The sequence below is a fragment of the Polypterus senegalus genome, chromosome 16, assembly GCF_016835505.1.
Source record: "Polypterus senegalus isolate Bchr_013 chromosome 16, ASM1683550v1, whole genome shotgun sequence".
Lineage (NCBI taxonomy): Eukaryota > Metazoa > Chordata > Cladistia > Polypteriformes > Polypteridae > Polypterus > Polypterus senegalus.
The window spans coordinates 4,288,027-4,302,622 of record NC_053169.1 but is presented as its reverse complement, the minus strand read 5'-3'; the positions used below and the strand labels follow the sequence as shown (position 1 = coordinate 4,302,622).

Sequence of the window (14,596 nt, the reverse complement as noted above, 5' to 3'; positions counted from 1 at the left end):
TAATAGAAATGGAAATTGTATAAAGCCTCCTTCCTCAATTTGAATGAAGTCAGTTTAAGTTAGCTGAATAACAGCAACACCCCCAAATGTCACATGCAGAGCACCCACAAAGCCCAGTTAAGACCCCCACAGGCCCCGGGTGACTTAGCTCCCTCACAGAGAGTTGGTTGTACTTTTAACAATGCAGCGTTCAGACACCTGGTCATTTACCGCAACTGATACAAATGCCCTTTGGCATCACGGGCCCCTGAGCGCACACTTGAGATTCTCTGATGGTAGATCTGCCCCAGAACGGCCATCAATGCGATGCCATTTTCTAAGCCAGCTTAACTCTGGGAAGGGTCATTGGGGGCTGGAGCCCATCACAACCAGCACATGGCACAAGGCAGGAACAAACCCAGGATAGGGTGCCAGTGCATCACAGGGCGAACACGCTTACACAGTTTAAAGGGACAATTCAGCACTGCCAATCCACAAACACTGCATGTGGGACTGTGGGAGGAAACCCACCAGACACGGGGAGAACATGCAAACTCCACACATGGAGGACCCGGGACACGAACCCTGGTCTACTTACGGCAAGACAACAGTGCTACCACACTAGCCAACAACACCTCTGGGGGTAAGGAGGAAAGAGAATGAAAGACCATGGCAGACAGGGCACAATGTCCTTCACATAAGTGCTTCATACTGTGTGACCTACAACAGCATCTCACAGGAACACCGACAAGTCGCACATCAGAAGTCCGTGTCAGTGCGATGAAAAGTACACAGTGACTGTCGGGCTAGAAAGAGGGATCGCTAAAATGTCCACTCCTCTCTTCAGCCGCAATGTCACACTGCATGCCAACCCAGTCCACTGGAATCTTCTGATGCAGCAACAGTTGTGAACTGTGAGAAAAAATCAAAGTGTGGCAGAGTAATTAAATGCACAGTGGCGGGTCTTCATGGAAGCAGCTGGAGTCTCATGCAAAGTGCCAGGCACAGTAATGAGCGCTCATGAATTATCCGCCTGGTTAGAGGCCTAAAGAGCAGACAGGCTCAAGCTGCCCACTGGCATTGGCACTGGCACTGGTATTGGCATGGCAGTGGGCCCAATAGACCTCAGGGAGGGCATGTCAGCAATTTAACACACGCTGTACGACAGACTGGCCTCTGTGTAGTGGGCACAGCACCAGAGAGAAGATGACTATACAGTGCCCATCTGTTATATATTGCCTCTCACATCTATCTATCTATCTATCTATCTATCTATCTATCTATCTATCTATCTATCTATCTATCTATCTATCTATCTATCTATCTATCATATAGCGCCTTTCACATATCTATCTATCTAATCATTGGAGGTACACGCCGACTCCACATGGACACTGAGCCAGTGGTGTGTATTCAGCACGTCTACCGCAGTCCCTTTTTTAGGTTCATTGGCATTTCTCTGCTGGCCCTTTGTGTCAGTGTGCCAGCGCCCAGCATTGGCTCCCACATTGCACTTGGCACTTCTGGGATTAGAAGCCTGACATTCATCAGACTGACACTGATTAAAGAAATATGATGATATATTTATATAATTAATTATTTGTAAATTATGTACTCACTGGTAATACAAAAGAGGGAGAATCAAGGCCTTCATCTTTGGATGTCGCCAGCTGTCCATGCCAAACTGCTGAGCTGCATGTCATCTGATCCAAGGCCACTTGAAGCCCCTCAGAATATCTTGGCTGTCACCTTGTCAGGGTGACAGCAGGAGGACTTGCCCTTTTTTTTCCTCCCCTAACTATTTATTTTTATGACATAGGAAGCTCTTTAATGGTTTATATTCACCTCTGCCAACCTAACGGCACATCCTCAAGCCCACCAAACTCCATTCCCGGTACTCGATGACATTTTGAACTTTGCTATGCAAAAATAACCTCATTTAAAAAAAATGAATTAGAGAACATCAGATGAACACGTTCAGCCCTCCTAGTGTAAGAACAGCTGCGCCCACAAGACGGTCAGACATTACCAGGCTGTCAACTGGAGACTTGAAGAGACTTCAGACATCCCGCAGGTGACACCTGGCCTATGACATCCTTATGTGTTTCCTTGGATTCCATTGCGGTATTTTATGTGCAGCTTTGTTTTCTTTATAACGAGGCTGTCCAGACACACCGAGGACACAAAGACACACGACTGGACATCAGAGAAATCAAAGACTGGAGGGGATATGAAGTGGGAATTCAAGACTGTCAGGCCTTCAGTGACCTTAGTGGTGAAGGGCGCTATATAAGTTTGACACATTATTCCATTTTTTAAAACTGTCACTGCAACATTCTTTCTTTATTTGCATAACTAGTGAAATGCGCTCTATAAAATAGAGATTGATATTTTTATTAATTACGTGATCAGTTCCTCACTGAGTCTTTCTTATTCCATCTACAGTATTTATGCCACATGATCTGAAAGGCACTATATAAGAAGTAGATTACACACTGCCATTTCTGCAATCTTTCTTTACAACTCTTCATTACTCTAGTCATTGTGAAAGGCACTATATAAAATGGCAGTGAATACGTTTATTGTCCATTTCCAGACACTTGTACTTGTACAGTCGGTCTTATTCCCTTTATTGTTGAAAGCACTCTATAAGATTCAGATTCATTCAGTTTCCTTTTTAAACACTGACACTTCTAACAGTTTGTCTTCCTCTTTCTCTCTTTCTGTAGTCCAACGTTTCTCAACCTTTAAGTATTTGCGACCCGAGTTTTTATAGCAGTTTTAATTGCGCCCCCCTAACGTTTTTTGAACGGAGCCCACTAATACTGATTTGTTCTTTTTTAATTAATGATATATCATAGATGCGTATTTTATTTTACCTACTTAACTTTTATCGACATTTCTCTAACTCTCTATTTCTTTTTCTAGTATCAGAATGCAGTTTAAGTTCATTTCTTTTGGTTTCAACAGATGGATTTTTCATATTTTTGATTCTTGTTTTCATTTTTTCACATCTTTGCACCCCCCTTTTTGTTACTTCGTGCCCCGCTAGGGGGGTCCGCCCCACAATTTGCAAACCACTGCTGTACGGTACTTTATTGTGAGAGAACAGATGAAAATTTGGGGGCACCACCCCGTATAATGTTGGCAGCAAACAAAATGAACTTCGAGACTGAGTAGTCAAAACTGGGACTGCTCAGGAGGGTTATTGGTGCAGGACAGGAAGGGGCGGGGACTCAGGCGGAAATGAGGGCGTGTCACAACAGCGGAAGTGTGCGGGGTCTTCGCTGGGCTTTCCTTCTGGTGGTCTGTGGAAGAAGGAAGACAAGGCATTAGTGCAGTTCTGCTCGTCAGTCCTTGACTCCGAGTCTGACCCCCAGTGAAGCCCCCGACTGCCTCCCATGCTCACGCATTTGAAAGGCACTACAAAAGGTGTTGATCGATCCACTTATTATATTTTTGGACACTGAACTTTCTAAAGTCTTCCTTTCGTGTTACGTTTTTTGTGAAAGGCACTATATAAGATGTATATTCTTGTTTGTTTCAACTTGTTAGACACTTGCAGTTCTACAATCCTCTTTCTTTCTTTCTTTCTTTCTTTCTTTCTTTCTTTCTTTCTTTCCTGCCTGGGCTCACTTGGGGTCACGCAGAGAGTCAGTGATTTCCAGTCCTACGATTTATTTCATTATTTCTTTGACGTTGCACTCTATACATGTATATGGCTGTACAATGTGAGCACCTCAGTTAGGATCACGCAGGTTGTGTCCTCCCAGATGCACCACTGGGGGTCACCCGTCCCTGCCAGGTGGTCTCCTGTCCACTTTTGCTGCTGCTGTGACGTTGACGTGTGTCACCTCCTTCACATGCTGTGTGTAACAAATCGTCTTTTCCTCCTAGGTGCTCGATTCACGACACGGCTCAATACACTGCTGTCGCCACCAACGTCCACGGCCAGGCCTCCACCAACGCTGCGGTGATTGTAAAAAGTAGGCCATTTGTGCTCCTGTAAACGCAGAATGTGAGTTCAGAATTGTGCTTTCCTGCTCAGATTTGCCCCCATTACTCTTAACAGGATACAGAGGGGAAGAAGAGCCTTATCACTCCGTGCTGCTGCCTGTCCAGCGTAAGTGCGTCTTTATTCCTCATGCGGTCGAGATTTCTGTTTGGTCCAGATGAAGAAACAGCGCCAGTGAACCGATGTGAGGTGGGCCAGTTAGCACACTTGTACTGATGACCCTGTAAAGAAATAACGGGCACTAGGGGGCGATGTGGCGAGGGGTATTAGTGACAGACTTCAAATGCTTGAGGTCAGTGGAGCTGCCAGCCAGGGGCACTAGAGGGCATCAGTGGCAGATGGTGATTAGCAGACGCAAAGAAGAGTTGCACTGGCCTCTGTAAACGGGACCCTGGTGACCCCCTAAACCTGTAACTGGCTGATGTAGCTGCTGGCCAGGTGGACCATCGACAGCAGAGTCCAGTTACCACATGGTGATGCAGTCATGAATGCCATCAGTGACACATAATGTTTTACATGTTGATTATTAACACAGGCAAGGATGAATTACACCTGACAATACAGTAAGCTCCCTAAAATGACGCCCACGTGGTAGCCGTGTAGTCCATCTTGGCATCTCCAAGGACAGCTCAGCCTAACTCAGTCGGTGCTCATCTGCTTTTTTTCTTCCTTAGTTCCTATGCTGCCACCAATTGCCTACACGAAAATCGACATCGACTTTATGGAGGCCTTTGACGTGACTTTTGGAAGTGAAGGAGAAACACTCACCCTGATCTGCAAAATGATCATCAGTCCAAATCTGGCTAACCTGCAGCCGGACGCTCAGTGGTTCCGGGATGGTAAGTCCTGATGTGCTATCTAATCAATGGTGGAATCTGGGCTTGTGGGCTGATGTCCTCTCAGAAATCAACTTGGCATTGCGTGGAGGAAATCTTTACGTTTTGCGGACACTAGAGGGCACCGTCGCTCCTCTAACCCAATGGACAAACACTGACGACTCGAGTTCAGAGCACCAGGAATTTGTTTATTTGTTTGTTGGTTTTTTCCACAGAGCTCTTCAGCCACCACAGCCACAAGTAAATAGGCGATAAAGCACCGCAAAACACGCAGACGATTCCTTTTCTTTCTCTTTCTCCTCCGCACCTCCCAGTAAGCGTGGCCACCTCTTCCCGACTCGCTTCTGTCAGGTCAGTCCAGTCCCCTTTGGCCAACTCGAAAGTACGTCTGGGCCTCCACTCATGTGGCCTGCCAGCACTTCCAGACTGGGCGAAAACCTCACCTCCTGTATATTCACATCACCCCCTGGCAGCACCCATGGCACCCAGCAGGGCTGAGATACTGAACTCCAAGTCCCAGGATGCCCTGTGGGGGTTTGGGGGAAGCGCGGTAAATCAGGGGAGCCTCTCCCTTGCGTCTTGAGGGAGGCAGTGCCCTAAAAAAGCTGCCTTCCCACATCCTTCCATATCCGGGGCATCCCGATCAGGTTGAGCTGCCAGCCGTCTCGTACAATGTACGGTATAGAAAATGCTAAGGGCTGTCGGCCTGTCGGTCTGTCACACGACTACCCACAAGCCACTGGGGCCAGAACTCTCAGCTTGGTTTGAATTAAAAGGTAATAAGAGGGGTCGGCGACCTACAGCAAGACTTTCAATGGCACTCTGATTGAACTGAAATACAGTAAAAGAAAAAAAAATTAATTACAGGGCATGCGTTCGCACCCTCACCTACGTTTAGTATATGTGACTGACATGGAAATGGAAACCAAGTGTTCAGTGCAGGCCGTGATACAATAAAAGAAACCTCTAAACTGCCCTGAAATTAGTTATAAAAGACAAAAACCTGATGTTCTGTCATTTCAAGACTCTGGGATGAATGAATGAAGAGGGATTTGTACAACAAAAGGACTGTACGGTGTGTGCGTTACGCTGTGAAAAGTGTCGTGTGTAATAAAGTATCTATCTATCTATTATATAGCGCCTTTCACATATCCACTCCTATCTATCTATCTATCTATCTATCTATCTTATAGTGCCTTTCATATCTATCTATCTATCTATCTATCTATCTATCTATCTATCTATCTATCTATCATATAGCGCCTTTCATATCTATCTATCTATCTATCTATCTATCTATCTATCTATCTATCTATCTATCTATCTATCTATCATATAGCGCCTTTCATCTATCTATCTATCTATCTATCTATCTATCTATCTATCTATCTATCTATCTATCTATCTATCTATCTATCTATCTATCTATCTATCTATCTATTATATAGTCCATGTTTAAAAGCTCTGTTTAAAAAAGGCAGTTTCTGTGTCTGAGAAACAAACTACTTATTTTAGTCAAACAACTGGAACCACAAATGAAGCCACCAAATGTACTGTAGTTATACAAAAGATTGACAAAACATTCTTTTTCACATATGATCGTATGTATTTTTAAAAAATTAATTTACAGTGATATGACAAAGTTAGGGAACCCCTCTTAATTCCTTGGATTTTTGTTTCTCATTGGCTGAACTTCCTTTTAATATCCGACATGCCTTATGGACACAGCAGTAGTTCAGGAGTGACATGAAGTTTATTGGATTAACAGCAAACATGCAACATGCATCCTAACAGAATTGGACGGGTGTATAAATGTGGCCCCCCAACAGAGATGTGACATCAGTGCTGAGTGAAGCCGTCTGTCTTCCAGGTCTAATTGGTTGTCTCTTTTTTCTCAGATGTACGCATCAGAGAATCTAAATGGGCAGAAATTAAGTACGGCGCAGGAGTGGCTCGTCTGACGCTGACTCATCTCAATAAGGACGACGAGGGTCTCTACTCCCTGCGCATGGTCACCAAGGGTGGAGTTACTGAACACCGGGCCTACATCTTTGTGAGAGGTGAGTTCATCAAAGTTCTGTGGGGGGCTACAGAGTGCTACCATCGGCCCCTCCTTCATCTTGACCTAAATGGCACTGAGGACCCATGCCACCACATGTCCCACATCCTAAACGAGGACCACTGTTGATCTTCTCTTACTGATGCCTTGCAGATGCTGCTGCCACAGTGGTCGGTGCTCCAGGGGCCCCCATGGATATTAAAATTCATGACGCCAATAAGGATTACGTGATTGTGTCTTGGAAGCCTCCAAACACCACCAGTGAGAGCCCCGTCATCGGCTACTTTGTTGACAGGTAAGTCGTGTTGGGTTTTCATGGCAACCTCTTGGCATTTCCAGTCCAGCTCAAGGGGTGCCTTCTGCAGTGAGGGTTAGGCGCCCACCGCCCAGGAATTCTGGACAAATGTTAAGCAGGTTGGTGGATATTTGAGGGAAGGTCAGGTCCAAATAGGCCAAGAAATGGATAATTGTTAGGGACCTACAAAGAGGAGCAGCCAAAAACTGGCAAGGGTCGTAGCTGGTGATGAGCAAAAGAAAACTGAATTTGCAGAGGAACAAAATGATTTGTATTATTCAGTTGTCTTTCAGGGTTTTTAGATTTATTTTGGTTGTTTATTGTAGTGTTTCATATTTTGCAATTACAAAATCGCACATCAGACAAATTTTATTCATCAAGATGTATGCTGCTGTTTCAATCTTCATTAGTCGTAGCCCAGAGATCAAAGACTCCTGGCTGTATGAGCTCAAAAGGGGGCTTCTACTAAATACTGAGAGTTCAAAGGGTCTGAATACTTAGGACCAGGTGAGATTTCAGTTTGTCTTTTTTAATAAATCTTCAACAATTTTCAAATTTCTTTTTCTTTGTCTGTCAATATGGGGTGCTGTGTGTACATTAATGAGGGAAAAAATTAATTTAAATGATTGGCTGCAATAAAACAAAGAGTGAAAAATTAAAGGGGGTCTGAATACTTTCTGTACCCACTGTATATATTTGGTATCATTCGTTTCATAATTTATCGAACTTTAACTTTCAGATTCTTAGTCCGTTTTTAAATTATGAACTAAAAAATGTAAAGAACTAACATCCCGCGAGACGAGACTGTGTGCCAAGAGATTTAACCAAACACCCGGGGCCGGAAATAAAAGACAAAGAGTAGGACAACTGCTGTAGAGGCTTTTACATTTTTGAAGCTCTGTGTGAGATGAAGATCACGCAGCACAGCAGCAGCTGATCGAGCAAAGAGGAGGTAAAAAAAAAAACGGTATTTGTGTCCCATTGCGTCTCCGCTTAAGAGGGGGTTTGGGAGGAGCGACCGCGTCTCCTTGGGGTGCGTTCAGCCCCGTTCTTCACAACGCGAGCAGCAGAGACATGAAGTGACTGGCATGAAGTGCAGGCCGGGTGGGGTTGGCAAGCGAAGTGAGCAGGGGGCAAACCGCCAAGTTTCTATATAAAGTCCTTATTGCTTCTATTAATCATTGCAGGTGTGAAGTTGGAACTGAGAACTGGATTCAGTGCAACGATTCACCGGTGAAAATCTGCAAATACCCCGTCCATGGTTTATTTGAAGGCCGCTCCTACAGTTTCCGTGTGAGAGCCGTGAACAAGTCGGGAATCAGCCGACCTTCAAGGGTTTCAGAGGCAGTTGCTGCTCTGGACCCTGCTGACTTGGAAAGACTACAGGGTGTGTAATGGGAGCTGACTGGGGGGGTCTTACAGCTTTAGAGGGTCCTGGTGGCCTTGTGTGTAGAATACAGAGAAAAATGTCAGAGCGATGTCAGCATCAGAGGAAAGAATTGTGAAACAGTTTCCAGCTACTTTAATAGTAACGTGTTAGAAACTCATAAGATGAACGGAGGAGTGGGAAAGAGGGGTCCTTTCATCGGATTAGCGCTATTTCAGCTGTGGAATGTCCAAATGGGGGAGTCAGCTTGATGGATGAGGTCTCCAGGACTCTAAACAAATCCAAATCATATTATGGGATATCATCTACTGTTGAATTCTACTCTGTACTTCTAACATGTTTTATTTTTATACTGTATTGAGGATTTGTTCTGTTCTGTTCTGTTCTGTGTATTGTATTGTATTGACCCCCATTTTCTTTATGACACCCACTGCACGCCCAGCCTACCTGGTAAGGGGTCTCTCTATGAACTCCCTTTCTGGAAGCTTCTTCCATTTTTTTTCCCCCCTTCAAGGGTTTTTTCTTGTCGTCTTTGAGAGTCGAGGCTGGGGGGCTGCCAAGAGGCAGGGTCTGTTAAAGCCCATTGCGGCACTCCTTGTGTGATTTTGGGCTACTATACAACAATTAAATTGTATTGTATTGTATTGATGGTGGATGAATTTAATCTCATTATGCCTTTCACCTAAATGGCACTGCGCTTGCCCCAGAGGTTTGCTGCTCTTTGGTTGGCCTCTCCTCTTGACCAGCGGCCTGCCACCTAATAATCTCCAGTCCTCCTCTGTTGTTGGGATTCCAAAAAGTTGGGAAATGAAGTGCTAACCTCAGAAAACCATCCAAAAATAAAACCCACACACACAAAAGGTTTGGATTCCAGTAAGCAGGCCTCACCCTTAGCAGCCTAAAAAAACAGATTTTGAATACGTGGCTCTGTCTGCTTAACGTGCAGTCTGAATGGACGCTAATTTGTCATTTTATTTTTTGTTTCTTTTCAGTCATCCATCTGGAAAGAGGAAAGCAGATTGTCATTTATCAAGATGATCTGGAAGGTGAGTCATTTTACTTCTTATTATTAGAAAAGAAATTTGATAATTAAGAGCAGCCATAGCAGAGGGTCCCATGGTTTAAATATGAAAAATGTTTAAAAAGTGAGCGCATGGAAGGAATGAGAACAGGAAGAGGACACGACGTTTGGAGCTCACTCTGTTTGTGTGACGTGTCACTTCAGGCAGGAACCTCTGGAGGGCGCTGTAGTCGGAGTCAGCTCTTCATTACTTACACTTTGTAGTTTTCTGTCTGTCAAACTCCTCGTCCACAGTCAGGCGTTACAGACATTCAGACCCTTTAATTAAACGTGCAGATCAATAACTGCCGTGTTACTCCCACAGGTGACGTTAAGATTCCTGGGCCCCCCACCAACGTTCACGTTTCAGAGACCAGCAAGACGTTCGTTGTTCTCAGCTGGGATCCACCATCTCCCCGAGGACGAGAGCCATTAACATACTTTGTGGAAAAGGTACCTTCATTTTGGGGCCGTTTGGGAGCAAAACATGGAGCTAGTGGGCAAGTAAGTGGGGAGGGTGAGAGTGACGAACAAACTGTGGTGGCCATTTACAGTCCATCAGCTTCAGTCTTAACAATGACGCGCTGGAGTATGGAGAAATGACCGGAGTGTAAACTGAGGAGAGATTTGCAGTTTGCAGTCAATTGGTCCTTACTTTATATCCAGGGGATTCAGAAATTCTTTCTTCCTTTCTGCTCCCTTTACTGTCTCGTCGATTTCATTTTAGAACCAATAACAAAGTGACCCACTGAGGCTCTCAGAAAGGTTTGCACGTTTAGTCAAAATCAATGTCTCCTTCCTAGAAGTACTCAGACCCTCCAAGCTGTGCTCAGGTCCATCCTCTTTGCTTAGACTCCCACTGAGATGTTTGATTGGAGTCCACCTGTGGTCACCTGAACTGACTGGACGTCATTTAGACAGGCACACGTGTACCTGTGTATGTAACGTCCCACAATCACATGACTTCTCAGGTCGACCACCAGTCCGTGACGTCCAAGGAGCTCTCTGTTGATCTCCACAATCAGGTCAGGACAAGGGGCTCAAAGCATTTCTAAAGCTTGGAGTGTTCTCAGGAGCACAGTGGCGGCCTCAATGCTTACAAAATGGAAAACCCTTCCTGGAGTCACTGGGCAAGGAGAGCCTTGATCAGGGCGGTGACCAAGAACTTAATGTGGAGATGGGAGAACCTGTCGGAGAGACGACCTTCTCAGCAGCACTCCATCGATCGGGCACTTGTGGTAGAGTGACTTGATGGACGCCACTCTTGAGTGAAAGGCATGTGAGAGTTTAAAGGACTCTGTGAGCCTGAGGACAAAGACTCCCTGGCCTGTTCAGACGGAAAACTGAACCCTTTGGGTAAATTCCAAGCATTCTGTCTGGAGAAGACCCGGAACTGTTCATCACCTGCCTAATGCCATCCCTACAGTGAAGCATGGTGGTGGCCGGGTAATGCCATGGGGGTGCAGGGGCATAGAGACAGGTCAGAAATGAAGGATGGGTGAATGCAGACAAATACAGAGACATTCTTGAAGAAGACCTGCTCCAGTGTGCCCGTCACCTCAGACTGGGACGACAGTTCAGTGAACTCAAGCACGCAGCCAGGACACTGCTGATGTGGCTTCAGGACAAGTCTCTGAGTGTCCTTGTGTGGCCCGGCCAAGGCAGTGACTTACACCCCGGTGGAGAGACCCAAAGATGGCAGCTGACAGACGCCTCCCATCCAGTCCAACGGAACTTGGCAGGATCTGAAAGAAGAAAAGGAATATCGAGGGGTGCAAAGCTTGTTGAGACTTAGTCAGGCTGCCAAAGGGGCTTCTACAGTACAAAGTAGGGAATTAAGAGTTGGAATACTTTGAACGAGGGAATTTGAATTTTTTGTACATTTGTTAAAACATTTTGACTTTGCCATTATGTGTTCAAAAATGGCCAATGTGTCCATCCACCTTAATAAAACGTCTGTGTTTCTCTCTGTGTGTCTGTCCAGTTGCTATGTCTCTGTCATTCCAACAGATGGCGCATCACAAACGGTGCCTTTACAAACCCCATCTCAAATGGCGTATACCAGTGCACTGCAGACATGAATGCTGAGGCCTCTATGGATGACCAGGCTTTCAAACCTGTCTTAGCTGGTAGCAGAGCTGCACAATAAACTGGGCAGAAAGTCAATGGTCTGAATGCTTTATGAATCCGCTGTATCTCTCAGTCAGTTTTTATTTACTGGCGCCTTTCAAAGCACCGAGGCTAACGGGTTACACTCGGGTGTAAACTGTGGGGAGACTTGCAATCAATCAATGAATCAATCAATGAATCAATCAATGAATCAATCAATGAATCAATCAATGAATCAATCCTTCATGCTGCACCTTTTATAGGGAGCTCACGTGGGCTTGCAGTCTTAACTTCTGTGCCCTCCATTTTGTCTCTCACAGTGCATGGTTGGCAGTGGTAACTGGCAGCGAGTCAACACGCAGATTCCGGTCCGATCCCCGCGCTACGCCGTCTTTGACCTGGCAGAAGGCAAGAGCTATCAGTTCCGTGTGCTCTCTGCGAACAAGCATGGCATGAGCGAGCCGTCGGAGGCCACCCAGCCCATTCAGGCGCAGGAAGTCTACGGTAAGATCTGCCGACTTACTTCTCCGGTTCTTTCTTTGTCTTTCTGGGATGCTTGAAGGCCTGTGTTGGGGGAGCCAGCCTGCTATGGAAGGGATCAGTGGGTCTTGGGCCTAATCAGAGAGCAAATTAGTGATTTTAACAATATAAAAAAAATACATTGAAAAAATCAGACAAACAAGCAGCACCCCATCCTGTGAGTTTAGACTTTAATAAACGCATTTCTTTGCTTATTCTTTTATAGGACAAGCACTTTCATCCGGTAAAATGTCTCTTTTTTTGTTTACTCACTCAGCGCTTTTGTTCACTGACTGAAGTGACCTCACCTTAATATCACGTGTAAATGGGGGGCCTCAAACTCAGTCCTGGGGGGCCCGCAGAAGCCCATCAGTTCATCACAGGCTGGCCACAGACTGGTTACTCTGCCCCACTCACTCTTAACTCTGTTGAAGATTTCAATTTCTCTTTTAGATTTTAACTAGCAGGGGTGCCTGGCAGTGCCCGGGGTGGGCGCCCCAACTACATTTCAGAATAAAACATTACCCATGGTGCCCCGCCGCCCATACACATAGGGAAACTGTGCAGCATTTGGTGGGGACAGACAGACAGACACACACATATATATATAAGTTATGTGACACTCAGTTTTTAGCTTGTTTGGTGTCCTCCAGTTTTCTACAGCTAACAGCACACTTTTCTTTATATAGCGCCTTTTCACAGTCTGCTCTACCCCAAAGGCACAGGAGAGCAGTTTGTGTGGTTGGTAGCTTTAGGGTTAATCTGAATATGCCAGGCTGTTGCTCATTCATTTACATCCTATGCTGTCTCAGTACATTTCTATGGCCACTGGGTGGCAGCACACACTATAGTTCAATGTCCATTGTTGTTCTATGCCAGGACCACAAGGATGGCTGCCTTAAAAATAATTAAATATCAAAGAGAATTCAGGAGGACACCATCATAAAACACACACAAAGGGCAAAACACACACTGCTGGCATGTCCAGAAGGAATGATAAGGGGCAAGGGGATGCCATCCAGTGACACAAATAGAAGTGATGGCAGCAATGGACACCTGGATTAGGAAGTGCTGAGAGCTGGACTCAGTCTGGGACCCCCGTCCCCCATCACAATGCATGCTTTTGTAATTTCACATCACTAACAACCTTCAACAAAATGTGTAAAAGGGGCAGAGGCATGAAAAATATGCCATGTAAAAGATTTGAACCCAAAGTAGACATCGGCATTGGACATTTTCTAAGGGTGACTTACACACCTGACTACAGCGGGGCTTTAGCAGGCCATTCTGCTTCAGACTGGGAACACGAAGAAAACATAAACTGCCTCCAGGTATGTATTTATCGCCTTTTATATAGTGCCTTTCACATCTGCCTATCTGAATCTTATATACACACTGACACACATAGATACAAGATAGTGGCATGCAAATTAAAAATGTGAGAAATATGATATGGGAGATGTCTCTCCCTCCAGTCCTGCCTGCACATCTCCTATGTAGCGTCTTCCAACGCACAGGATTATCTGTCTGTATTATAAGGGGCCTCCGACGCCCATCTAATGCACTGCTTCTCAAGCTCCGGGTAGCTGCCAATGGGTCACGAGTTCCTGTTCTTTATAATGATAACGGGTCACAGCGGGTAAGTGGGTGGCACTGCCGCACAATATATTTCCTCTTCCACTATCTATCTATCTATCTATCTATCTATCTATCTATCTATCTATCTATCTATCTATCTATCTATCTATCTATCTATCTATCTAATAAAGTCTCCCTCATCTATCCATCCATCCATTATCCAACCTGCTATATCCTAACCACAGGGTCACGGGGGTCTGCTGGAGCCAATCCCAGTCAACACAGGGTGCAAGGCAGGAAACAAACCCCAGGCAGGGTGCCAGCCCACCACAGGACACACACACCCACACACCAAGCACACACTACGGACAATTTAGAATCGCCAATGTACCTAACCTGCATGTCTTTGGACTGTGGGAGGAAACCCACGCAGACACGGGGAGAACGTGCAAACTCCACGCAGGGAGGACCCGGGAAGCGAACCCTTAAGGGTCTCCTAACTGCGAGGCAGCAGTGCCACTGTGCCACCATGCCGCCCCTCCCTGATCTATCACTCTTTAATATAGTGCCTTGCATATTCATCTACTATACAGTACTCATCTGTCTCTTATTAAATACTTTTCTCATCTATTTTCTAGCCATTTCCATGAATCTATTTTGTTTAATGCCTTCACATCTGCTATATAGTGCCTTACCTCCTCTCTCTCTCTCTCGCTCCTCGTTATACAGCACTGTTCCACATTATTTATTGTACAGCAC

The 14,596-nt window shown here is 45.4% G+C and overlaps 1 protein-coding gene across 5 annotated transcripts in view; it reads left to right on the top strand.

Moving 5' to 3' along the window:
• myom2b (myomesin 2b) overlaps positions 1-14,596 on the top strand; it is a 99,979-nt gene that overhangs the window by 29,664 nt on the left and 55,719 nt on the right. For 3 of the 5 annotated variants that reach the window (XM_039738746.1, XM_039738748.1, XM_039738745.1), the window contains exons 7-16: positions 3,877-3,965; positions 4,052-4,102; positions 4,669-4,833; positions 6,729-6,890; positions 7,043-7,184; positions 8,372-8,571; positions 9,564-9,617; positions 9,957-10,084; positions 12,061-12,244; positions 12,486-12,503. In XM_039738746.1, the coding sequence (XP_039594680.1) occupies positions 3,877-3,965; positions 4,052-4,102; positions 4,669-4,833; positions 6,729-6,890; positions 7,043-7,184; positions 8,372-8,571; positions 9,564-9,617; positions 9,957-10,084; positions 12,061-12,244; positions 12,486-12,503 (1,193 nt within the window). The remainder of the gene's footprint in view (positions 1-3,876; positions 3,966-4,051; positions 4,103-4,668; positions 4,834-6,728; positions 6,891-7,042; positions 7,185-8,371; positions 8,572-9,563; positions 9,618-9,956; positions 10,085-12,060; positions 12,245-12,485; positions 12,504-14,596) is intronic. The other 2 variants (XM_039738749.1, XM_039738747.1) reach the window with 1 other exon arrangement.